The sequence below is a fragment of the Capricornis sumatraensis genome, chromosome 19, assembly GCF_032405125.1.
Source record: "Capricornis sumatraensis isolate serow.1 chromosome 19, serow.2, whole genome shotgun sequence".
NCBI classification, from domain to species: Eukaryota; Metazoa; Chordata; class Mammalia; order Artiodactyla; family Bovidae; genus Capricornis; species Capricornis sumatraensis.
Window position 1 is genome coordinate 64,913,559 of NC_091087.1, and position 26,657 is coordinate 64,940,215.

At 40.3% G+C, this 26,657-nt stretch overlaps 1 protein-coding gene across 1 annotated transcript in view; it reads right to left on the bottom strand.

Moving 5' to 3' along the window:
- Positions 1–26,657, bottom strand: part of BTBD7 (BTB domain containing 7) — a 49,004-nt gene that overhangs the window by 14,844 nt on the left and 7,503 nt on the right. The window contains exons 3-4 of the mRNA XM_068991429.1: positions 6,382–6,590; positions 1,705–1,780 (exon numbers count right to left, since the gene is read on the bottom strand). Of these exons, the coding sequence (XP_068847530.1) occupies positions 1,705–1,780; positions 6,382–6,590 (285 nt within the window). The remainder of the gene's footprint in view (positions 1–1,704; positions 1,781–6,381; positions 6,591–26,657) is intronic.

Below are 26,657 nucleotides of genomic sequence, written 5' to 3' on the forward strand. Positions count from 1 at the left end.
TTACTTGGGGTGGTACTGTTCTATAAAGCCACCACAACAATTAGTGAATACTGAACCATTGCTCCTAAGGGAAACACACAGTTAGGTTCCTTTGAGCCTCTGGTCACAATATTTTTGTCAGCCCATGAAGACAAAGCCTTGTTTTATGTATGTTTCTGTTTAAGGACACCTTGTTAGTATATATTGTTGATTCATTAACAATGAGCTCACAGCCAAGAGCACTGTAACTCATGCACCTGAAGAATGTTTATTTAACACATATTTTCTCCATAAGGCACATCATAGCCCTCCTGGACTTAGGAACACTAGACAGTATTAATAGTGTTACACTTGGAGGCTATCTTAGACAGTGGGCTTACCAGAAAATCCTACTAAGATGTAAAAACCCCAGCACTAAAAAGACTATGAAAAGGACACTTGTTTGAGAACTGAAGTTAAGACGGCAGAGTATCACTTTGCTCTACCATAGGCTGGAAACGTATGTCATTCAAATCTTCTGTTATTCCGTGCATTTCTGCAAATGACTAAAAGTGTCATGAGTACTCATTTGGGGATCACAAATAAATTTTAGCAAGTAGGTGAATTTGCAAATTTAGAATCTTTAAAGCAGCAGCATAGACTGTATACTGGCATTTCAAAAATGTCCCAAATCAACAGCAGTGGTTTTTATATTTGAAAAATTTCAAATCTGAAACTGCGAAAGGCTTCTGCAGGCCACAGATTAAATTAGGAGAATTAAGATAGGAGGACTGCTTTTGTTTCCTAGAGCTTGGTAGCAGTATATTAAAGGAACACTATGAAATGATTTGAAGGCAGGTTCAGCTTTACTTTTTAAAAATATTTTAAAATGTGAGAAGAACAACTCTAAGTATACTAAAAAACACTGACTTGAACACTTCAAACATAAACTTTATGGTATGCAAATTTATCTGTATAAAGCTGTCAAAAGTGAAAGGAAAGGGAAACCTGCATTTAATTTTTCAAATTAAAATATTTTTATTTGGGTTCACTATATAGACAAACACAACATTATATGAAGGAAGTCACATAGGTGGGTGGGCTCACCCTAGATATAGATGTAAGACTGCTACGTAAGCACAAGCTCCCACAGTTAAGATCATGAGCGACAGGTGGTGCTTGCGTCTCCTCTGCAGTGTCCCCTGGTTGGAGGCCATGCAAAAGTATCATTTCTCCTTTACCTTTCACAAAAACTTCAAATAAACAACAAACATGCTTCCCTTTGGTAGCCATATATATATATTTTTCCTCGAGCAACATTCACATAATGTAAAATTTACCATTTTAACCATTTGAGAGTATACAATGTTGTGGCTTTCAGTACATTTAGAATGCTATGCACTTATCACTACCATCTAATTCTAAAATATTTTCATCAACAACATGCCTTTGTAACAATTTACTCATTAATTGAAAAATTACACTCTAATACTTTTATAAATCATTCAACATACATTATTAAACACATAGAAAGAGAATATTAAGAGTTACAGTTTAAAGTGCAAAAGTAAACTTTCTGATATTTATTTCTAACCAAGCATACCCTGTCCGCTAAAGGATTTTACTGATTGTAAATATTTCTATTTTCACCAGGCAACAGCGGTAACTGTCAAGACTAATGTGCAGCATACACTTTAGTAACTTTTGGGAAAAACTTACAGTTGTAAGCTAGTTTTCTGAGCTTACCTCTGTCTGCTATTCTCTTCATTAACTGATGCTCACCCCATTTAATCAGATATTTAAGGATATCTTGTTCACTTGCCTATAATAAAAAAAGTTTATATTTATTTTAGTGCAAACAGATAGACATTAATCTCATTAAAGACTCTTCTTATGTCATAAAGTACATACAATGGGCAACATGCCACGTTTCACTCATTACTCTGGCAGTTTCAAATGTCTGACCTAAACCTGTGGTATACCAGGAAGCAAATACACAGACCCAATTATATACATTTGGTCCAGTAACCTCGCTCTTGGCTCAAATTAAATTTTTACTCTTATTTCCATCTTTGTTTTTTAAACTGTTTTCTTTCCCTGTTTTAAATTTATCTTACTATATGGTTTCTATACAGCTGCCTTAAATTCTTTTGTGGACAAGATGGAGATAAATACATGAAAGTAAAAGCGTAAAGACACTGTGTGACTGCTGTCTCCTTCAAGAGCAGGAAAAAACAAGTATGGCAACTTGTCTTGGCAGAAGACACTATGATCTCCACGAAGTATGCCACTGATTGGTGAAGGACCCCTCAGGAACAGTCTGTGAAATGGCAATGTGCTTCTCATTTCTTTGTACTGCATTTAAAATCTTCGGGCATAATCCAGGTTGCTCTCCAAGTTTTTTACATTCCAAGAAGAAATGCAAAGATTCTAAACAATCATCAAGTTCAGTTCAGTTCAGTCCCTCAGTCGTGTCTGACTCTTTGTGACCCCATGGGCCATCTCATCCTTTGTTGTCCCCTTTTTCCACCTTCAATATCTCCCAGCTTCAGCATCAGTCCCTCCAACAAATATTCAGGACTGATTTCCTTTAGGATGGACTGGCTGGATCTCCTTGCAGTCCAAAGGACTCTCAAGAGTCTACTCCCCACCACCACAGTTCAAAAGCATCAATTCTTTGGCACTAAGCTTTCTTCATAGTCCAACTCTCACATCCATACATGACTAATGGAAAAACCATAGCTTTGACTAGATGGACCTTTGTTGGCAAAGTAATGTCTCTGCTTATTAATATGCTGTCTAGGTTGGTCATAACTTCTCTTCCAAGGAGCAAGCGTCTTTTAATTTCATGGCTGCAGTCACCATCTGCAGTGATTTTGGAGCCCCCTTCCCCCCAAAAAATAAAGTCTCTCACTGTTTCCCGATCTATTTGCCATAAAGTGATGGGCCTGGATGCCATGATCTTAGTTTTCTGAATGTTGAGTTTTAAGCCAGCTTTTTCATTCTTGTCTTTCAGCTTAATCAAAAAGCTCTTTAGTTTTTCTTTGCTTTCTGCCATAAGGGTGGTATTATCTGCATATCTGAGGTTACTGATATTTCTCCCGGCAGTCTTGATTCCAGCTTGTGCTTCATCCAGCCCGACATTTCTCATGATGTACTCTGCATACAAGTTAAATAAGCAGAATGACAACATACAGCCTTGACGTACTCCTTACCCAATTTGGGATCAGTCCGTTGTTCCATGTCCAGTTGTAACCGTTGCTTCTTGACCTGCATACAGATTTCTCAGGAGGCAGGTAAGGTGGTCTGGTATCCCCATCTCTTGAAGAATTTTCCACAGTTTGTTGTGATCCACATAGTCAAAAGCTTTGGCATAGTCAATAAAGAAGAAATAGATCTTTTCTGGAACTCTTACTTTTCTGATGATCCAGCAGATGTTGGCAATCTGATCCCTGGTTCCTCTGCCTTTTCTAAATCCAGCTTGAACATCTGGAAGTTCACAGTTCACATACTGTTGAAGCCTGGCTTGGAGAATTTTGAGCATTACTTGCTAGCGTGTGAGATGAGTGCAATTGTGTGGTAGTTTGAGCATTCTTTGGCACTGCATTTCTTTGGGATTGGAATAAAACAGACCTTTTCCAGTCCTGTGGCCACTGCTGACTTTTCCAAATTTGCTGGCATATTGAGTGAAGCACTTTCACAGCATCATCTTTTAGGATTTAAAATAGCTCAACTGGAATTCCATCACCTCCACTAGTGATGCTTCCTAAGGCCCCCTTGACTTCGCATTCCAGGATGTCTGGCTCAAGGTGAGTGATTACACCATCATGGTTATCTGGGTCATGAAGATCTTTTTTGTGTAGTTCTTCTGTGTATTCTTGTCACCTCTTCTTAGTATCCTCTGCCTCTGTTAGGTCCATACCTTTTCTGTCCTTTATTGTGCCCATCTTTGCATGAAATATTCCCTTGGTATTTCTAATTTTTTTGAAGAGATCTCTGGTCTTTCCCATTCTATTGTTTTCCTCTATTTCTTTGCACTGATCACTGAAGAAGGCTTTCTTATCTCTCCTTGCTATTCTTTGGAACTCTGCATTCAGATGCTTGTATCTTTCCTTTTCTCCTTTGCCTTTTGTATCTTTTCTTTTCTCAGCTATTTGTAAGGCCTCCTCAGACAACCACTTTGCCTTTTTGCATTTCTTGGGGATGGTCTTGATCACTGCCTCCTGTACAACGTCATGAATCTCCATCCATACTTCTTCAGGCACTCTATCAGGTCTAATCCCTTGAATCTATTTGTTACTTCCACCATATAATTGTAAGGGATTTGATTTAGGTCATACCTGAATGGTCTAGTGGTTTTCCCTACTGTCTTCAATTTAAGTCTGAATTTGGCAATAAGCAGTTCATGATCTGAGCCACAGTCAGCTCCTGGTCTTGTTTTTGCTGACTGTATAGAGCTTCTCTATCTTTGGCTACAAAGAATATAATCAATCTGATTTTGGTGTTGACCATCTGGTGATGTCCATGTGTACAGTCTTTTCTTGTGTTGCCGGAAGAAGGTGTTTTCTATGACCAGTGCATTCTCTCAGCAAAACTGTTAGCCTTTGACCTGCTTCGTTTTGTACTCCAAGGCCAAATTTGCCTGTTACTCCAGGTGTTTTTTGACTTCCTGAAAAGGACATCTTTTTTGGGTGTTAGTTCTAGAAGGTCTTGTAGGTCTTCATAGAACCATTCAACTTCAGCTTCTTCAGCATTACTGGTTGGGGCATAGACTTGGATTACTATGATATTGAATGGTTTGCCTTGAAAACGAACAGAGATCATTCTGTCATTTTTGAGACTGCACTGAAACACTGCATTTCAGACTCTTTTGTTGACTATGATGGCTACTCCATTTCTTCTAAGGGATTCTTGCCCACAGCAGTAGATACAATGGTATTCTGAGTTAAGTTCACCCATTCCAGTCCATCTTAGTTCGCTGATTCCTAAAATGTTGATGTTCACTCTTGCCATCTCCTGTTTGACCACTTCCAATTTGCCTTGATTGATGGACCTAACATTCCAGGTTCCTATGCAATATTGCTCTTTACAGCATTGGACTTTACTTCTATTGCCCGTCATATCCACAACTGGATGTTGTTTTCTCTTTGGCTCCATCTCTTCATTCTCTCTGTGTTATTTCTCCACTGATCTCCAGTAGCATATTGGGTATCTACCAAGCAGGAGAGTTCATCTTTCAGTATCCTATCTTTGCCTTTTCATACTGTTCATGGGGTTCTCAAGGCAAGAATACTGAAGTGGTTTGCCATTCCCTTCTCTAGGGGACCATGTTTTGTCAGAACTCTCCACCATGACCTGCCCATCTTGGGTGGCCTTACACGGCATGGATCAGTTTCACTGAGTTAGACAAGCCTGTGGTCCATGTGATCAGATTGGTTAGTTTTCTGTGATTGTGGTTTTCATTCTGTCTGCCCTCTGATGGATAAGGATAAGAGGCTTATGGAAGCTTTGTGATGGCAGAGGCAGACTGAGGGGGAAACTGAACTGACAAATCCTAACTCCTATAATGTCTGCATCAGGACAGTGAAACAATAAGGTTAATGAAAACAGATCCTAAACAGATCAAAACCAATTATGACAACATATGTACTACAATCAAAGCAGTGTATAAAGGAAAAATACAGATGCTAAGTGGATTATTTAACTCTTCACTGCACTGCTGACTGAGTGAAAGCATTTCATAATTTTTCTGGTACAAATACGAAGAAATAGGATATGGCTTAATGAGTTTATAACTTCATAACGTTAAAACTGCTGTACAGTTACCAGCATAAAAGTCATACAGCGAATGCAAAAAAGAAAAAAAAAAACCTTGAATAAACTCTACCTCAAAGTATTTAACTTTAAAAAAAATATACTGTTAGTTTAAATTACTTAATTATAAATGATATATAAGAATACAAGAATTTGTTTAAATGTACTTCTGACTAAAAATAAGTAGTTGAAAACATTATTATACTTCAGCAGGACTCATACACTGAATTTTAAGAAATGTCCAAATAGGTCTGAAATTGAATGTTATTTTTGCTTTGTGCTGCTTAAGTCTAAGTATCTTCTGATACTTTACCAAAAATAAAAGAAGCTGTTATAGTGAATCTACTATTAACAGAAGCCAAGAGAATCACCACTGGGATATGCTTCCGACCTTGCCTACTGCCAGAACCCCTTTGGGGAATCGCTGGTTAGGACCTGGGCTGCTTCACACTGCAAAGGGCCAGAGACCTAGAAACCTTCGGCTGCACCAACATGAAGAGGGCATTCCTGGGTGGGCTGATCTCCCGGGTGGGAGAATAACTGGGTACAGATGGGCTTCCTGGTGCACAGATGAATGACAATGAATTTGAGAGGTGTATAAATGATTACCTGTAGGTAGTCAGACTGGACAGCAGTAAGCAGATGGTCTTTGCTGAGTTCATAAAAAACATCCGAAGTCATGACCTGGGAAAATTCCTCACAGAGGAAATGTAAAGCTTGTCGGTGCACCCACTTAGAGCCATATGGATGAGAGCTCCACTTGAGGATGGCAATTAAGGTATCTAATGAGATGCTTTCAGCAATGATATCCTCACAGCCTAAAAGAGAAGGCAAATACTTCTTGAGATTAATCATAAATATTTTGAACATTAGTGTGTTAGACACCAATCGTAAAAGTAGCAATAGGAAAAAAGAACACAGAGATAATAATATCTCATGGAAGTCACCAAGACTTGATGGGATGGGGTAGCAACTGGTAACCATAACAGATTTTGACAACTACAGGGAATCTGCTGTTCCACAAAGATCTACAGAAAAAGGCGGGAATTCTCATAATTGTTTAAGAAAATAAACATCTATGTGCAACTGAAAATCTGTACAAGACAGAGCAGAGAGCACCAGACCAATGGGGAAAGAAGGAAGAACAGGTAGGAATGTCACAGCTGTGGGAACTGGCAAGTTGAGGTTTGGATGACACCTGACAGGTAAGTGAACCCACACTTAGGGATATGGGTGGGCTATCTTCTAGGAACTACGAGGATATCTGTTTTTGGTATTATTCTAGTAAAAAACCAACACTTTCCATTGTTGATAGTTTCATCCCTTAGAGTACTGCAGTTTTTTTGTTCATTGGTTGAACTAAAAAGAAATACAAGGTTTAAGTGAAAAGGACCAGGATCCTGGAGAAAGTGACTATGACACTTTAAGTGCTTTAAGAAGAGAAGAAAAACATCTGAGGATAGTCAGCTATTTTCCTTAGGAAAAATAATTTCAAAATACAAAGATAAAACACAAATAGAATTGGAGTGACAAAGACTGTGTAAGGGAAAATGGCTAAAGTTGGACAGACATTCTTCACAACTAAGTTTATCATAAAATACAAAACGAATCCCAATAATGGGGGGATTAGATGCCACTGCCACCGCCTCAAATGTAGCTAAACAGGCTGCTCTCTAATGAGCTTGGAGGTTTAAAAGATACAATAAAAGGTAGAAAGGTCAGGAATAAACTCTGGAGACTTTCCAAGCTCAAAGTTCTTGTGAACCCATGAAAAGAGAATGATAACGATTCCCATTTTCAGGTGATGTATGATCATTAGGAGCCAATATAGAGTTTGTAAAAAGTAATGCATCTTCCCCTTTTGATATGACAACAGAGAAACTGAATATCATAGAGAACTGTGTAACCTAATTTCTGTAAAGCATTTAACAGAACACTTCATGATTTCTCTAGATTGTTAGCTGAGAAGATGGGGACCGCTGTCTTCACTATATCACTGGTATCTTCTTCCACATGGTAGGCACTGAATAAAAATTTGCTGAATGTACAAATGAGATCTTTGAAGGTAAGACAAAAAGATGTGGAGGGGTGACAGAACACTGGCTAACAGAATCATGTGTAAGAAGCACTGGTCAACTCCTGAGATGGAGTGGAGAGTCTCTACTTTTCTGATGTTCATCAAGTTGGAAAGTAGGCTTCAAAGTCTTGAGATAACCTCAAGCTGGGAAACACAGTTAAAAATACACTGGATAAAATGGTCAAAATTAGCTAAAAAGATGGATCAAAATGAAGGTGGAATCTAACTTAAAAAATCTTAAGTTCTGTATTTAAAGAGAGTCAACTGCAGAGTAGATGACAAGAAGAGCTAGCTTAACTACAACCATTATGTAAAGATAGTATCTGGGTATATTAACTGAATGAATGCCAAAGGTGAAATGATTATTATAAAGCTAAAACAATCACAGGCTTTTAAGATACAAGCATAGAGTCATAATCAAAGGAATAATGTTGCATTGCTGTCCTACTGGATGCTGTGTTCTGTTCTAAGCCCTGTGGTTTTAGACCAGCAATGACAAAACCCTAGAATTCTCAGAGGAGGGCAAAAGTACAGTGAAGAGTTTGAGGCCTGTTAATGAAAAAAGCTCTGAACAAACAATATTATTAATGATTTATGTAAGAGAAACCCAAGGAGAGATGTAAGAGCTATCTTTCAATGTCTGATGGAACCTCATGAGTCAGAAAAAAAAAAAAGACCAATTATCTATGGTTCCAAGGTCAAGTCCTGGGAAACAAATGGATGGTAAAAGAGGAGATTCTGACTCATTATTAAAAAGAAATTTCTAACAATCAGAGGAGAAGGCAATGGCGACCCACTCCAGTACTCTTGCCTAGAAAATCCCGTGGACAGAGGAGCCTGGTAGGCTGTAGTCCATGGGATCTTGAAGAGTCGGACACAACTGAGCAACTTCACTTTCACTTTTCACTTTTCTGCTTTGGAGAAGGAAATGGCAACCCACTCCAGTGTTCTTGCCTGGAGAATCCCAGGGATCAGGGAGCCTGGTGGGCTGCCGTCTATGGGGTCGCACAGAGTCGGACACGACTGAAGCGACGTAGTAGTAGTAGCTAACAATCAGAACTGTTCTCCTTACCTCTCCTCAAAAAAAGGATCCCTCTAGAAGAAAGATCCCTCCAGAAAAATGTAGGAGCAGAGCTTAGCTCCTCACATTATGGGTAGAGTACCAAGAACCCTTGGACTTCCCTGGTGGCTCAGTGGCAAAGACTCTACCTGCCAATGCAGGAGACACAGGTTTGATCCCTGGGTCAGGAAGATCCCCTGGAGAAGGAAATGGCAACCTATTCCAGTGTTCTTGCTTGGGAAATCTTATGGACAGAGGAGCCTGGTGGGCAACAGTTCATGGGGTCAGAAAAGAGTCAGACATAACTTAGCAGCTAAACAACAGCAATAACCAAGAACCGTTATGCTGGGTATGGAACTAAAGAAGGATGACATCCAAGCTCTTTTGGTCATAATGATAAAATGATTTTTAGAAATAACAGAGTAAGTGTGTGTGTGCACGCATGAGCACTCAGTTTTAAGAGAGTAATTAAATCTAAAGACTGAAGATTAATTTATTTAATCTAAACCTTAAAAGGGCATCCTTATAAAGTGATATCCGCATGTAAATGACACCAGAGGCATGAATATGTGCTCATGAAAAGTGGGAAATATGGAAGTCCTGGACAGTCCTCATGGTTTTACAGTAAGTCTTGAATGCCAAGCTGAGGAGGACAGGCCTCGCCCAGCAGCCAATGGAGGACTTCTGCCGTTTTAAAGCAGGCAGCAGAGTAGAGTTGAGCAGTATGAATCACCATGACGGCGAAGGCAATCTGGTAGATGTGCTTGGGGGCAAAACAGGGCAAATTAAAAGAGAAAAAGTGGTTATTTAAAAGAATGTGTCACAGTCCTACTAAAACCAGGATATTGGCAGAGGAAAGAAAGAGAAAGATAACATCATATGTTTAAACTTTTCAGGTTTACAAAGAAGTAAGACATGATATGAAAAACGGACTTTGAAATCAGATCGGCTTGAAACCCCAACTTGGGCATTAAGCAGAAAAGTCACTTTGGGCAAACCACTCAACCACCCTGAGTCTCTTAATTTTTCCTTCATAACTCCTCCACATTCTTTTAGAGCCAGCTGAGATATTGCCTCTTTCAAAAGCCTACCTTGAGCCCATTCCCCAAAGCCTAAGTCAAAAGTTAGGTGTTCCTCCTACCTAAAATCTTCCACAATGTCCTGTGTTTCTCTCTGTAATAGCATTAAATTCTCATACTAGTTTAGTTTACATTTCTGACATATTTGTCTGACTCCTCTGTCAGACTGAGCACTCTTCTGGGGTAGTGACCCCCCTTTATCTCTGATGCTATAGCACCTGACATCTGGTAGATAATTAAAAACAAAACATAATGCTAACACTTCCGTGCTTAATTTTGATAATATTCTTGAAGAAGGTAATATTATAATTCCCACTTTACAGATGAGAAAACTTAAGACTCACAAAGACGAATTAACTTGCCCAAGGTCATACAGCCAGGAAGAAAGTCATACTTAATGAAACATCCTTTCCTTCCCTCCTAAAAATCTCTTTCCTTGTCATGCTTCTTAACTTAGGTCTTCTAATAACGCTCACAATAACTTCTTCACTTAGAACTGCCTCTCTCATGAACAGAAAAGCACCTTATAAATTCACCAAACATGGTGATGTTAACTCAGAAATGTAAAAGAAAATTGGGCTAAAATTTAAAAAAAGGTGGAAGGGACATTTTAAAGAGATTTATCTAGTATTGTCAAAATTAGTATTTTCATGTTATAATAAACAATTTCAGTTAGTGGTAACTTATCTTTCACCAAGTTTGTCAATAATGGAATGAAAATGTAAATACTACAGCAGCAAGGTCAAATGGATGCTGGCAGGGAAAGGCTAGGAAATGAGATACAAAGAGGCTTCATACAAAGAAATTTCCTTGGAAAAATCTGGACCAGTCTTGTAAAACACTACTGCACACTCAAAGATGGTCAGATTCTTGGTGATGAAGTGTTGATAACCCAAATCCCAAAGACTAATGGATAAATCAGAAGGTCCATTTATGTGCAGTGGAAGTATTCATTTCCAGTCAGTGGAAAGTCTATCTGAGCTCTTCTCAAACTATCTTGCATCAAGGAACAGATTTTTAAGTTTGGTTCTTTTTAAGTTTCCAACCTAACATGAACCAATATGTTAGTAAAATTCAGTAGAAACACTGCTTGAATACTGTGGCAATGTCAAATTGCTACAAAAGTTTTAAAATGCATACTCTCACCAATCTGCTCTCATTGTAGATCCACTTTGAATCAGTTCAGTTGCTTAGTTGTGTCCGACTCTTTGCAACCCCATGGACTGCAGCACGCCAGGTCTGCCTGTCCATCATCAACTCCAGGAGCTTGCTCAAACTCAAGTCCATAGAGTCGGTGATGCCATCCAAACAAACATCTCATCCTCTGCCGTCCCCTTCTCCTCCCGCCTTCAATCTTTCCCAGCATTGGGGTCTTTTCCAATGAGTCAGTTCTTCGCATTAGGTGGCCAAAGTATTGGAGTTTCAGCTTTAGCATCTGTTCTTCCAATGAATATTCAGGACTGATTTCCTTTAGGATAGACTGGTTGGATCTCCTTGCAGTCCAAGGGACACTCAAGACTATTCTCCAGCACCACAGTTCAAAAGCATCAATTTTTCGATGCTCAGCTTTCTTTACAGTCCAACTCTCACATCCATACATGATTACTGGAAAAACCACAGCTTTGACTGCTGCTGCTGCTAAGTCACTTCAGTCGTGTCCGACTCTGTGTGACCCCATAGACGGCAGCCCACCAGGCTCCTCTGTCCCTGGGATTCTCCAGGCAAGAACACTGGAGTGGGTTGCCATTTCCTTCTCCAATGAATGAAAGTGAAAAGTGAAAGTGAAGTTCCTCAGTCGTGTCTGACTCTTCACAACCCCATGAACTGTAGCCTGCCAGGCTCCTCTGTCCATGGGATTTTCCAGGCAAGAGTACTGGAGTGGGGTGCCATTGCCTTCTCCGAGCTTTGACTAGATGGACCTTTGTTGGCAAAGCAATGTCTCTGCTTTTCAATATGCTGTCTAGGTTGGTCATAGTTTTTCTTCCAAGGAGGAAGCGTCTTTGAACTGCAGTCACCATCTGCAGTGATTTTGGAGCCCCCTTTCCCCCACCAAAAAAAGTCTCTCACTGTTTCCCCATCTATTTCCCATGAAGTGATGGGATTGAATGCCATGATCTTAGTTTTCTGAATGTTGAGTTTTAAGCCAGCTTTTTCACTCTCCTCTTTCACCTTCATCAAGAGGCTCTTTAGTTCTTGGTGTCATCTTCATATCTGAGGTTATTGATACTTCTCCCAGCAATCCTGATTCCAGCTTGTGCTTCATACAGTCTGGCACTTCATATGATGTATTCTTTATATAAGTTAAATAACTTATACAGCCTTGACATGCTCCTTTCCCAATTTGGAACCAGTCCATGGTTCCATGTCCGGTTCTAACTGTTGCTTCTTGACCTGCATACAGATTTCTCAAGAGGCAGGTCAGGTAGTCTAGTATTCCCATCTCTTGAAGAGTTTTCCAGTTTGTTGTGAGCCACACACCACTTAGAACAGTGCTGAACAGTGAGTAGCACCATTCTATCTAAAATCCTTTCCCCTCTGTCAGTTTCAGGATATATGGAAGTCAGACTGTTTCCTCCCATTTGGTCCTAATTAACTTCCAGAGGGCATGTTCGCTCTTCTTCCCTATAAAACTCACCGACTACATTTCCTCACTACAGACAAAATATTACACATATTTCTTTAAATAAAACTAAATAACACAGAATGACTACTTCATCTTTTTAAACTAGAAGTTTAGAGCTTATGAGACTACTGTCCACATATGCTAGATTACTGTTTAGACATAGTCCCTACTACTAGCCTTCTGATCCCCACCACCCCTCAATGGGCAGTGTTACTTCCCTGCAACAAGACTTTGCAATTGGCTGTGAGATCTGCTTTGACCAATTAAATATTTAGAATTCTCCAGGCCAGAATACTGGGGTGGGCAGCCTTTCCTTTCTCCAGGGAAATCTTCCCAACCCAGGGATCAAACCCTGGTCTCCCACACTGCAGGCGGATTCTTTACCAGTTGAGCCACAGGGGAAGCCCAAGAATACTGGCGTACTCTAGTATAGCCTGTCCCTTCCCCAGCGGATCTTTCTGACCCAGGAATTGAACCAGGGTCTCCTGCGTTGCAGGCAGATTCTTTACCAACTGAGCTATCATGGAAGCCCAATTAAATGTTAGTGAATGTGATATGACCAAAGGCTTCAAAAGTACTTCTGGGAACTGGGCTTGCCCACTTGCCTCTGCCACTGCCATGGTAAGAACACACAGAGCTAGTCTGTTGGTCCCAGGAGGAAAGTGAGCAGCAGCGGGAACAGAACTGCCAGTCCTACCCAACCACGGGGGCCGTCAGAGTGGCCCCAGCTGCTGCAAACCTAAAGCTCGGGTTTAAGCTCACCTGGAAATTTGTGAGAAACATGTTTTTTGTTAAATGCCACTGAAATTCTCTGGTTGTTGTTATATAGCAATGGCTGACTAACAAACCAGAGAACTTTTTGGATGAATCAAAAGCTTTTAACGATTTCCTCATAACGGAAAAACTCATCTGGAGCCTAGACATTTAACATCTCAACGATGCCCATGTATTCTGCTCAGGTAGGAGATCGTCAATGATGTTGCTGTGAGGCTGGCAGAGAGTATGAAGTAAACACTTTACAGTTCTTTCGTGCTTCTGTGATAACTCCATTTTACAGATCCATCTCCTACTTTTTTAATCCTTTTCTTCTACTCTCTTTCGCCAGAATATTTTCTTTCTAATCCTTAATGATGATAGAAATGCTTCTTTTCAAAAATTTGACCTACATAACATGAATGATCAAGGCAGAAATACAAAGAAGTAAAACAAATTAGACATTTAGTGATACCAATGAGTGCTACTCTGAATGTTAAATAGGGCCATTTTCTGTTTTTATTACGAAAATTTTTGTTTTTCTCCTCTCCATGTACCTCTGATAACCAAAATATACTTTGACGTTGACAGATTTTCGGAATACGCTGTCAGGATCTGTCTCTACTGCTGCTCTCATACTCTTCATTACTCCCAGGTACATCGTCATTTATGTTTCTCCAGTATCAGTGGGAAGCCTTTTCATTGGCTTATAGCCATCAGAAAATATACAAGTGGCTTCCAGATTTAGAATTTCATATTGGGTTTGAGCTGGAAAGGGGAAGAAAGAAATAGACAAGGGGGAAGAAAGAAGAGGAATTATGGTGGAGATTATGGCTTGCCCCACAGCATAAAGCAATAGGGTAAGGTTAGAGGAAGGCTGGCCTTAGAGCAGGCACTTCAGTGGCAACTCTTCAGTGGCACCTTAGTTAGAATTAAGACTTCAAGAGCAAACAGGCTCAAGAAAAAAGCTGCTTCAATTCTTTCCTGCTAAACTGTACGGGACTGATTCCAAATCCTAAGGGAAGGAATTATGAAACAAGTGATAAGTGACAGAAGCATGAAGTAGTAGATAGAGCACTGAAGGTTCTGAATTCAAGTAATTATATCACTCACTCTTGGCTCTCACTTACCATCCAGTGATAAGTCCTGGATCAAAGCACCCCACGCTCTGTTAGCCTCATTTCCTTACACCCAGGATGAAATAATGCCATCAGAGTTCTGAGGATCATGTTAAAAGTACTCAGGAGCCCATTTGTTCATGGGGCTTCCCTGGTGGCTCAGTCAATAAAGAATCTGCCTGCAATGCAGGAGACCTGGGTTCAATCCTTGGGTTGGGAAGATCCCCTGGAGTAGGAAATGGCAACCCACTCCAGCATTCTTTCCTGGAGAATTTCATGGACAGAGAAGCCTAGTGGGCTACAGTCTGTGGGGTTGCAAACAGTCTAGCATGACTCTGAGGAACCAACACTTTCACTTTCAACCTGTCCATGAGCACTCTGCTTCTCCTAGGCAAGAAATCTTCAATCCGCTGGGCCAATTCACCCTCCTTTCTCTCTCTCCCTCATATACACACATGAAACGAACTAGTTAACGAACGTTTCTGATTCTTCCTTCAAAAACACAATTTGATTCGTTTTGTTTTCTCTCGACACCACCTTGGTTCAAATACTCCGTACTTCACACCTTAATTATAGAAAAGCTTCCGACTGTCTCCATGCCTTCAGTATTCTAATCCACAATGATCACACCGTTGAAAGGTTTGCTTTCTAAGACACCATTATCAACACATCATCCCTGTACATCTGTTTTAAAAAGGCAACCAGAATTCCAGATCCAAGGCAGAAATGAGCATCAGACATGTGGGTGAGAAGACAAGTCGATCTATGCCTTAGTGCTTTTCACTGCTAGTCCCAGGACTCTGCAACACCTGACAGCTGGTTAGATAAATGTTCCTCTATGCCATCTTTCAGGAGGACCATTCTAAAGAAGACTGTACAAAATTCCTCAAGGCTCCTGGCAGGCTTGAAGCCCCATAACCTCCACTGGTAACCAACACTATGGGCCACTCTTCTGCTGCTTTTCCTCCTCCCTGGTTTCATTCCCCCCAGTTCTCCCCTGTTCACGGGATTCCTTACCAAATTAACTTCCTGCAAACAAGCCTTTGTTTTAGGCTGTTTCAGCACAGGCTATGGGGGAATGGGAGGGGACACCCACACTATGATAGTAAGACAAGTGGCTCCAGAAAATAAGATTCTTGAGAACAATTCTGGAACTAGATCATTCCCTGGTAAAATGGCACAGAGGACCCCACTCCTAATGGCAAGTGAGATGGTGGCAACCCCTGCCTGTTGCAGTGTGACAATACTAAGATTTTTCACTAAGGGAAGTGTTAGTTTAGTAGTAGTGGTTGTGGCTGCACTTGAATGGAAACATGATTGATTCTAAGGACCTGGTGCTGGCTGGCTGGCTTAGAAGTCATGAAAAAAGAAAATGACAGTCACTCTTTAAGCCTAAGAATTCTGTCAAAACAAGGGAACTTCTAGATTGGTGTTCAAAGATACCCTTATTTCCTAGAGCTGCAGAAAAGACTGCTAAAACTTAGGCTCAAGATTTAATTGTATCAGATCTATGAAGAAGATCTGAACAAAATCCTGACAAATCTATGACAAAATGTGGATCCTGAGAGGAAGAGCTGGACACAGAAACCTTGAAAGGGGCTATTTGGTGGATGAGGAATGCTAAGCCCCAAGATTCACTTGAACTTTCCAGGCTGGGAGAAGCAGCACCCTGCTCCCAACTCCCTGCTAGAGGACAGCACCCTTCTCTTGCCAGAAGACCCTGAAGGTGCCTGAAAAGACAATGCTGCCCTCTTCAGTATCTGCCCTGGCCTCCTCTCACTAGCTCCAAACCAATAATCAGGATCTGTTCGAGCATAATCACAGTCTGAGGGAGAAAGTACAGTCCCTGTTCTGGGAAGAAAGAGCATATACACCCAAAGAACTGCATGACCTGGATGTAAATACTGTGGGAGTGGTTACTGAGAGTCCTGGGCCAGGGTGCGAGGTGTGGGACAGGACCACAGGAGCAGGAAGGTGCTCTTCCAGAATCCAAGGGACTCAACTGCAGCATCTTTTGGTGCTTCTCTGCTCAGTGATAACGGAACCTGGGCAATTGCAGATACTTCTGGGATGAAGGTCTGGGTCCTCTCACCTGGTAGGCTATCTAGACCTGCTGAAATGCTGGCAAAGCAGGAAGAAAATCTAGGTGCAGTGATGAAAGACGGAGACTGTGCTGATCTGTACTGTTTAAACTTCTCTAAGCTAAAACTCTTTTCCACAATCATCCCCAAAGTTGGCCAAAACAGAAATGCATGATGTGAAAGGAAGCAGCAGCAGCCATCACTCTCTAAAAATCCCTGAAGCTAGATGTGGTGAAGGGCAGACCCGGAGATGGCCCTGGATCCTAGCTGTTCCCTGCTCTCTGCACTCCGCATCCAGCTCTCCCTCCCAGCTGCAGCTCTGGTGACACCACTGGCCCCAGGCCACCACCAGATGCTTGGCTGCACCCACAGACAGGCCACTTTCCCCTGTGGAGCCCCACCCAACTGCCTCGACATCCTTGGCTTCCCAGGTTGACTGGTTGTTAACTCCTTTGGGTTCAACCCCCTCCACCACAGCAGACTTTCACTTTCCCGGCTTCTCCCACAACTGTATCAGGACCAATTCCTAAAATGATTCTCTTACCCCTAAAGTCAGTGTTGCTCAGCTTCCCTGGCTGAAACCCAAGTGATACAGTTATGACGAGAATTATCAATTAAAGCCTCCACCCAACTGCAGCAGCTGGGGTTGTGGCTAATTGTATCATCTTTCCTGAACTGAGTCTTTTATAGAAGTGCTGCTGGTTAGCACCTTGAAGACTCTGTGGTAAATTGGATTTAAATTACTGCTCTCCTCTAATTAAGTTAAATCACATGAAATTGTTGATATTAAACCATTCTACCCTATGAAAGTCAGAAGATTAAATAATGTATTTGTTTTCTGTTGCTATACAACAAATGATCACAAACATAGTGGGTTAAATCAAACCTCATATTTTCTGTGGGTCAGGAGTCTGGGCAGAGGTCACCTGGGTCCTCAGGGTTTCCTAAGGATGCAGTCAAGGTGTCAACTAGGTTCACATTCTCAATTAGGGAATAATTTGCTTCCAAGTTCATTCAGGTTGCTGGCAAAAATCATTTCCTTGCCGCTGTATAACTAAAGGCCAGCTTCTTGCTGGCTATTAGCTGAGGGTTCACAATCTCCTCCAAGAGGCTGCCTGCAGTTCTTTCCATGCGGTCCACTCAACAGGCCATCATGTAACACAAAAGCTGACTTCTTCAAAGCTGGCAGGATAAAAAGTCTCTAGTCTCTGGGGAACAGAAAGTTGAGAGGGCAGGAGACCTTCTGATGAGTCCCCTTTTGAATTCTGCTCCATTTGAATGTATCATCTATTCAAAAAAAAAAAAAACAAAAAAAAAACACACCACCAGGCTAGGGAAGGTGCCAGGAGTTCCTTCCCTCAGTGCTCAACATAAGATCAATCACTGTCCACAAAATGCAAGCAGATAGTGGGAGGGAAATCAGAAGGTTCTCTGCTCTGAGAACATGACTCCCTTTTGATATGGAAGACACAAATCACTGAGATTCATGTCGCTTGTGTGTGAAAATATACAAATAGTGCTGGTACTCTTCACTCTTACAGCTCTGCCAAGCCATGTGAGAGGGAAAAACAGACAAAGATGTGAAAGAAGCTGAAAATATCTACACAACAACTTTGGTAACTAGAGGAGGAGGCTAAAGCACACAGACAACAAGTGATAAAAGACTGAAGGGTTCTCTTTTTACCATGAAAGGAAACAAACAAAATCTCTAAGATATGTAGTTAAACACAGATTGGTATTTCTCTAATGTTTATGCTATTAATTCTAATATGACATTTTAAATTATTTATTCTTTAGTATTTTGGGGGGTGAAAATAGCATATTGAAAGGGAAAGCAGTCATGGGGATGTCCATTCTCTGGACACAGATACTTTATATAAGCCTCTGCTAAATTAAAATGCAAGGAGATCTAATTCTGGGATCTACAGGATGCCTGAATTCCTCGAAATTGACACATGCTCTTTTGTTCAGGCATCTATCTGGAAGAGAGATGTCAAGATACACCACTAGAGTCAGACTGATCCGAGACCCAACACCATGATCTGAGACCCAATCCCAACTCCCTATAGCTGTGTGATGTGTGAAATTCTGCCTGTTTCCTCATCTGAAAAAATGTTTCCTAATCCTACCTCATCAGGTTATTCTGAGGATTAAATAATATACACAGAGCACTCAGCGCATTAACTTATGATAAACATTAAATAAGTACCAGCTATTACTGTAACTGGTGTGTTGCAGTCCATGGTTCGCAAAGAGTTGGACACGACTTAACAACTGACCAACAGTTACTGTAATTAGGTTTTCTTGAAGAGGGCATTCACTGTACTGGGGTATTCTAATTCAAAAGCAAGTACAGGGATCTGTAGGGGTAGGGGTGAGAGAGGGTAGGAAATGAGCACAATCTTAAGAGAGCAAAGCAAAGATCATAAAGGGAACAGAAATGGCCAGTGACAACCTAAATGTATTGGTGTCTCTTACAGATCACTTGTTAAAATGCTACATAAAATCAACCCTAGTACTCAGTATGTGAAAAACTCAGAGGTTCATGCCTTTTTATCTAAAAACAAAAATTACCCCTTTATACCCATACCTTGTTTATTACCCATCATTTAACAGCAAATGGATGGGGAAACGATGGAAACAGTGGGCTCCAAAATCACTGCAGATGGTGACTGCAGCCATGAAATTAAAAGATGCTTATTCCTTGCGAGAAAAGCTATGACCAACAGACAGCATATTAAAAAGCAGAGACATTATTTTACCAACAAAGGTCCATCTAGTCAAAGCTACGGTTTTTCCAGTAGTCATGTACGGATGCGAGAGTTGGGACTATAAAGAAAGCTGAGCACTGAAGAACTAGTATTGGAGAAGACTCGAGAGTCCCTTGGACAGCAAGGAGATCCAGCCAGTCCATCCTAAAGGAAATCAGTCCTGAATATTCACTGGAAGGACTCATGCCGAAGCTGAAACTCCCATACTTTGGCCACCTGATGCGAAGAACTGACTCCTTGGAAAAGATCCTGATGCAGGGTAAGATTGAAGGCAGGAGAAGGGGACGACAGAGGATAAGATGTTTGGATGGCATCACCGACTCGATGGACATGAGTTTGCGTAAGCTCTGGGAGCTGGTAATGAAAAGGGAAGCCTGGCGTGCTGCAGTCCACGGGGTTGCAAAGAATCGGACAGGGCTGAAGGAATGAACTGAACTTGTTTATTATTCTTAGACCATTTTCCCACTAGTAACAAAATATTAAGTTAGTATCTTTAATTCCATCATCATAGTAAGGGAAAGATCCAAAGCATTTGAGGGAGAGCCATGTAATAAACGATTTTCAGAAAAGTTTTTGATATCTACTGGTTTAGTTATCTCCTCAGTATAATCGTATGCTCCATTTGCAACAATGCACCTCACAGATGACTTCCACTTACAGAAATCTTATTCCCTTTCCCCTTCAAATAGAAAAGAGTAGGTCTAGAGTTGAAAACCCAGGATTCAAATCTTGGCCTTAACACTTTCTAGTTGTAACCTCCAGTGACAGTATTTTCAAGCCTCAGTTTATCTGTAAAATAGAGATAATACCTACCACAGAGGACATCGTGAACTGAAAGCATACACAATACCTGGCAAAAAAAAATAGGTGTTCAAAAAACTTCTACTGAATAAACACATAAATACAGTATGGAACTTTTAAAAAGAATAGTAATTTTTGATGTGTAATTTACACAGATTTTATCTGCTTAAAGAAAGTATACATTTAAAATAAAAACACTATTTCTGGAACAGTTCTTATGGTCTCCACCTGCATGCTGCAACCGAAGACATCTTTCAGAAAATGTAAATTTAATCAGGTCACATGCTCAGGATAAAATCAAACGTCTTAGCGTGGTATACCAAGTTCTTTATTACCTAGCTGTGCTGGTTGCTACAGCCTCATTTCTTGCTACATCATACCTCTCTCTCATCTCTGCAACCCCTACAACCTCCCCCACAAAACCAGAAGTGCCCTGCTCTCACTTATCTCTAGACCTTGCCACCTGAAGTTCCTTCTGCCTGATATGGGCTTCTTTATTTACTTAACTCCTATTCATTCTCCAGGTCACAGCTTCTCTGTAAAGTTCTTCTAGATACCGTCCCTCCTTCCCTAACTCCATATATTGAAGTTAGGGCTTCTCTCTTCCTATGTGCTCCCTACCGTTCAGGGCTTTACTCTATTAGGGCATTTACACACTGGAACTGCCTATGGGCACCCACCACTAGACTATCTCATTCATTACTTTTACTCTCAGAGACTGGCACACAGTAAGAGCTCAGTGTTTGCTAAATAGATAAGTCTAGGAATCACAGTGCTAATTCTATAGAAAGATCCACTGGAATCTAAAGGTTATATTCCTCTCTCCCTCCACAATGTTCGATTTTTACCTTTGAAAACTCAGGCTGCTATTATTCTCTTGGGTTTACAGACCTATTGTAATGACCAGGTTTACAACATTCTATCTACTTCTATTTCACTTAGTACTTCTAAAAATTTGATAATTAAAACGTAGGTTAAGAGGGGGTTCACACCACTGAAGACTTCAGATATTTAATACTTTTACTTACACTTACAAACAAAAACTATCAATCCAGAATTTGAGATGAGGCATAAAAAAAAGCAATTAATCATACATTTCTGAACCTTTCACAATTAGATACAAGCTCATTAGATATAAGCTCAGAAAGATATCAAGGTTTAGAAAACCAATATGAGGCCCACATATTTTCTACAATAGTTCAGTGAATCAGGTTCCAAAATTCAGTACCGTCTTTTTTTGGGGGCTGAGCCATGTGGCATGTGGGATCTTGATCAGGGAAAGAACCAGCTCCACCGTGCAGTGGAATCACAGAGTCTTAACCACTGGACTGCCGTGGAAGTACCAGCATTGTTCTTCAATGGAAACTTTAATAGGACGTAACTCTGACAGTGAAAACAGTATTAAAATAAACCCACTTCAGGGGCCTATTACGGTTGAAGAGGAACTTGGTTAAAAACAAAGACATGTAAGTGTGCAAACAGTGTTTTCAGTTTTCTGGCACAACTTTCAGATGTGTGGATGTTTCACCTTCAAGTGCCTTGACATGTAAAAACATTTACTGGAAATCTTATGGACATGTCCACGCTAAGCATGAAACATAAAAATGTTTTAGTGACAAGAACAAAAACAGAGCTCAAAGCCTTGTAATATATCAAAGCTACCCCCTTCCTGGAGACATATTTAGTGAGGCCAGCTCATGTTAACTTATAATAGAAATTGATACTCCTTTTCATCTAAATATGAGAAAAAATAGTTTTGCGGCAAGAACTTTCTAGTCAGCTTATATTCACTGAATATTTTAGCAGGTCCATAAATTAACACTCTAAGATTCAGTCTTCATGAGATATTTATAAAAAGGTACTATTCGTCAACAGTGTTTTTCACTGGGGAGTGAGACTAAAGGGTTTTTAAAACCACTTTTTTATTATTTGAATTATCTGAATATCCAATCAGGGCATCCTTTTTATTTTTAGAAACAAAAATATAGTTATTAAAATAAAGTGTTAGTCACTCAATCGTGTCCAACTCTTTGCGACCCCATAGACGACAGCCCACCAGGCTCCTCTCTCCATGGAATTCTCCATGCAAGAGTACTGGAGTGGATTGCCATCTCCTTCTCCAAGTTATCTTCCCAACTCAGGGATTGAACCTGGGTCTCCCACACTGCAGGCAGATTCTTTACCCTCTGAGCCACTAGGGAAGCCCAGGTAGCTATTCTTTACTGACTTCATTTTCCCAAAGTTTATTAAGTATGTAAAAAGCAAGACACAGGATAACATGTATTCAGTTCAGTTCAGTCGCTCAGTCGTGTCTGACTCTTTGCAACCCCATGAATTGCAGCACGCCAGGCCTCCCTGTCCATCACCAACTCCTGGAGTTCACTCAGACTCACGTCCATTGAGTTGGTGATGCCATCCAGCCATCTCACCCTCTGCCATCCCCCTTTCCTCCTGTCCCCAATCCCTCCCAGCATCAGGGTCTTTTGCAATGAGTCAACTCTTCACATGAGGTGGCCAAAGTACTGGAGTTTCAGCTTTAGCATCATTCCTTCCAAAGAAATCCCAGGGCTGATCTCCTTCAGAATGGACTGGTTGCAACAGAACAAGAGATGCACTGAAATATACACACACATTCAAACATCAGAGGTTTGTAAGAACACTCAAAACTGTTCAAAGTCTGTCATCAATACGCATTTGGGGAAAGGAGTGGTAGTAGATGAAAATACGGTTTATCGATGAGTTACTGAACACACTGTCTAAAGTTTCTTAAAGTGTAAAGTAAAGGGACTTCCCCGGTGCTCCAGTGGTTAGGACTCTTGTCTTTCCACTGCAGGCAGCACAGATCTGATCCCTGGTTGTGGAACTAAGATCCCGTCCTCCACGCCCCCCACCAAAAAAATATATATATAATAGAAGCTTCACTACTTCACACAGAGTTGGTGCTCAGTAAATGTTTGTTTTGCAGTCCATTTTTTGATCAGTAGACGCGGCCTTCGAGAAGTAGCAAGTTACTTTCCTCATCCCTAAAACAAGCAGGATGATAGCAGTTACCACACAAGCTACTGTAAAGCTTAAGGGAGGTCTTACACATAACAAGCTTAGCCCAATGTTTTGGACAGAGTAACAGCTAAATATGCTAATCTATCTGAATTTCTAGAACAGTTTTCTCCAGCCACTTCCAAAACCAGAACTGGGCAGAATGGTTGTATCTGGTCAGAGTTCTTCTACTTGGGATTTTTTAGGAGTTAAGTGCAATATTTGGTTTTAAGGCAGAAATGGCAACTCTGTATTTCAAAACTGAGTTTGAAAAGGCAGGAGACTTGTTCAATACAGAGGTTTTTCCTTCTGTCATTTTCCTTCCTCACTCACTAATACCCTCTCCAAATCCTGTTTTCCATGTATCAGTCTAAGATGCATCGTAGACAGCATTAGTTTCTGCACTTCTTGGCAACAGAAGGCATAAGAGGAGTAGTAAAAATCTGACAATGGCAGAGTTAGAAAAATAAAAATAACTTGGGGCTTTAGGAAATGGCCCATTCAGGCCATTTTCTCAGTGTTTCTAAGAGAAAAAGGGACTATAACTGAATCAAAGCAAAATGGGAGCTTACGCCAAAAAGCCCCCACCGGGAGCACTGTATGAGCCGTTTTTTTTAATGGCTCTGTTTTGCCATCTAACATCGGATATTTCTTGCAACTGTATCACTGTGTTTTTAAAAGTCTTAATTAATCTGGTAAACTTTTTAGACTTTGGAAACTTGAAACTGTGCTGTCAATTGATGTGTAAGGAAAATAACTCAATGCTTATCTTCAGAAATTGTCTACTAACAGTTAATGTAAATAAATTTAAAAACCATATGTTAAAGCCCAACTGTGAGCCAGGCACAGTGTTTGGTGCCTGCACTTCTATTAAGAGGAATAAACGAGCTCAGGCTGAGGAACCTAGACAGAATTTATATGGTTAGTATGTGGCAGAAGCAGTATGAGAACACAGATCTAACTCCAGACTTCATATTTATAAAATATTAATAACATTAAATTTGGGCATTGTTATGTATCTCTGAATCTCTCCGGGCAAATGGAAGACCCATTCTGCAAGCTTCATGGGGCTGCTGTAAAAATGACATTAAACAGCATATCCTTGCAGTTCAAGATGGTGGAGCTCAAGGACCTATGCTTATCTCCTCTTGCAAGAGCACCAAAATTGCAACTAGCTGTTGGACAACCATCCACAGGATGCTGGAACCCACTAATAAAGATACCCCACATCCAAAGACAAAGGAGGAGCTGCAGTGAGATGGTAGGAGAGGGGCAATCATGATAAAATCAAATCCCATACTCACCAGGTGGGTGACCTACAGACTAGAGAACAATAATACCAAGGAAGTTGTCACACTATTGCTGAAGGTTACTTTCTGAACCCCAAGTTAGGATTCCCACCCTGAGGATCCAAGAAAGGGATTGGGAATCCCAAAGGAATCTGGCCTTCAGAGCCAGAGGGATTTGATTAAAGGCTTTCCAGGGACTGACTGAACTGAATGTGAAATAAGTACAGTTGTGTGGTAGTTCTAATGTTCTTCGGCATCGACCTTTGGGATTGCTCTTCAGTCCCTGGAAAGCTCGCACAGGGTCGGACACGACTGCTGCGACTTAGCAGCAGCAGCAGCAGCAGCAGCATGGACCAAGAAAGTAAAGAGCTGATGAGGCAATTTTATTAGAAATTCAACTTAAAATTGAGTTTAACAGTATAGAATTATACATCACTTAGACCACATCTAAATTTATTTTTATAATAATACTTCATATTTATCCCCTCGATTTAGGCTCACTGTTCTCTTTTTTTTACAACTAGGGGTAAACATTGATTACACTCTCCCCTTTTTTAAAAGAAAAAGTTATGCAGTCTGCATGGGTACTAAAGATAATTCAAAATATATAACTGAGAGTCTATCAAAAGCAAAGGCCTGTGTTAGGTTCTTTGGGTGATTCAAAGATGACTCAGATTTGGAACTTGTCTTTAGAGAATATAGTTGATACAAGTTGGTACAGCAAAGTTACACAGGTTAATTTCAAAACAAGTCAGAAGATGTAAAAACCTAAAAGAATGATAAAAGAAGTGTTTTTGAAGTTTGCAAGAAGCAGGAACACTTAATTTGAAATGCCTAAGACAAAACATGGGAAGTCGCATATGAGTTTGGTCTTAAAGGCAAGGGTAGAATTTGGACATTTAGTGAACAAAGTCAATGATATTACAAAACCAAAGAACAGTGTGCGCAGAGGGTCAGAGGTAAAGAGTTTACAGTCTATATGAAAAAGTTTAAGTTATAAAATAAAATGTGGAATTAAATATTTTAAATATTACACATTGGAACCTTATTCACAATTTTGAGTTAAGTGCTAAATTTCATTATGATGAAAGATGTGTAACTTGAGTCATTTGAACTGCCATTCCTGAAACAGATTAATTCTTCAACCATCAGTTCAGTTCAGTTCAGTTGCTCAGTGGTGTCCGACTCTTCAACCATATCCCATGTTTAACTGAAACCTGTATTTACTACTTTGATTTACTGATGATGGTATTTAACTTAGCTCCACTGTTCTCTAGCAAGTATATCCAGACTAAGCTGCCGAAGAGCAAACAATTAGAGGGAGAAGCAAAATGAACTATCAGAGCAACCAAACGGAGACAGAAGGGAGCGTGTTAACCTGGGGACAATGGAGAGGACGGGAAGAGGGAGGAATGGATCAGAGTGGGGGCAGTTTTTGTTATTCTGTATTTGTTTCAAGTCACATACTCCTGGAATCGGACCAAGTTGCTAAGAGAAAAAATTAGGTCATTGCTTTCAGTTGTTTCTCTGTTAAGAGTTTTAATTCAATAAAGTATAATCACATGCATTACAACTAAAAACAGGGGCAATGTATTTCGGAAGCTATTTTGGAACTAAAGCTATAAATAAATTTCATATTCCAAAGATTGAAAAATACATTTTTGATCAATATGAAAAAAACAAATCTGTATTTTAGAGCGCACAACTGTAAGATGTCCCTGACTGGAATATACATGCAGATACTGGTGCTAACTCAACAGTATTTATGAAAAGGAAACAGAAGTTCTATCGGCCTGTGGGTTGTTAAAAAGTTCATGAGAAAATCTATAGTTCCTCTAAAGAGTCGGTATTTACTAAAAGAATTACAAATCAATAAATAATATATTCTCACTGTTCTCACATTTTCAGAGCTGTTTATGCAGTGTATTCTAAGGTCATTGTATAAAGTCAGTGATTAAACACCTGGTCCTTCATCTGAAGCTCTTCCAATCTAGTCATTTATTTTGGAATTTTATACACTGGTCTTTCAATATAGTTACTGTTATGAACTAGGCTTCTAAGCTGCAACCACAGAAAACAACTTCAGTTGGCTTAAACAGAAAAGGAATTTATCTGAAAGGAGACTGTGAGCCCAGAGTTGCTGGGAAAGTTGGAGAGCAGGCTCAGAGTACAATCAACAAAGGAAGACTGCGAGTTG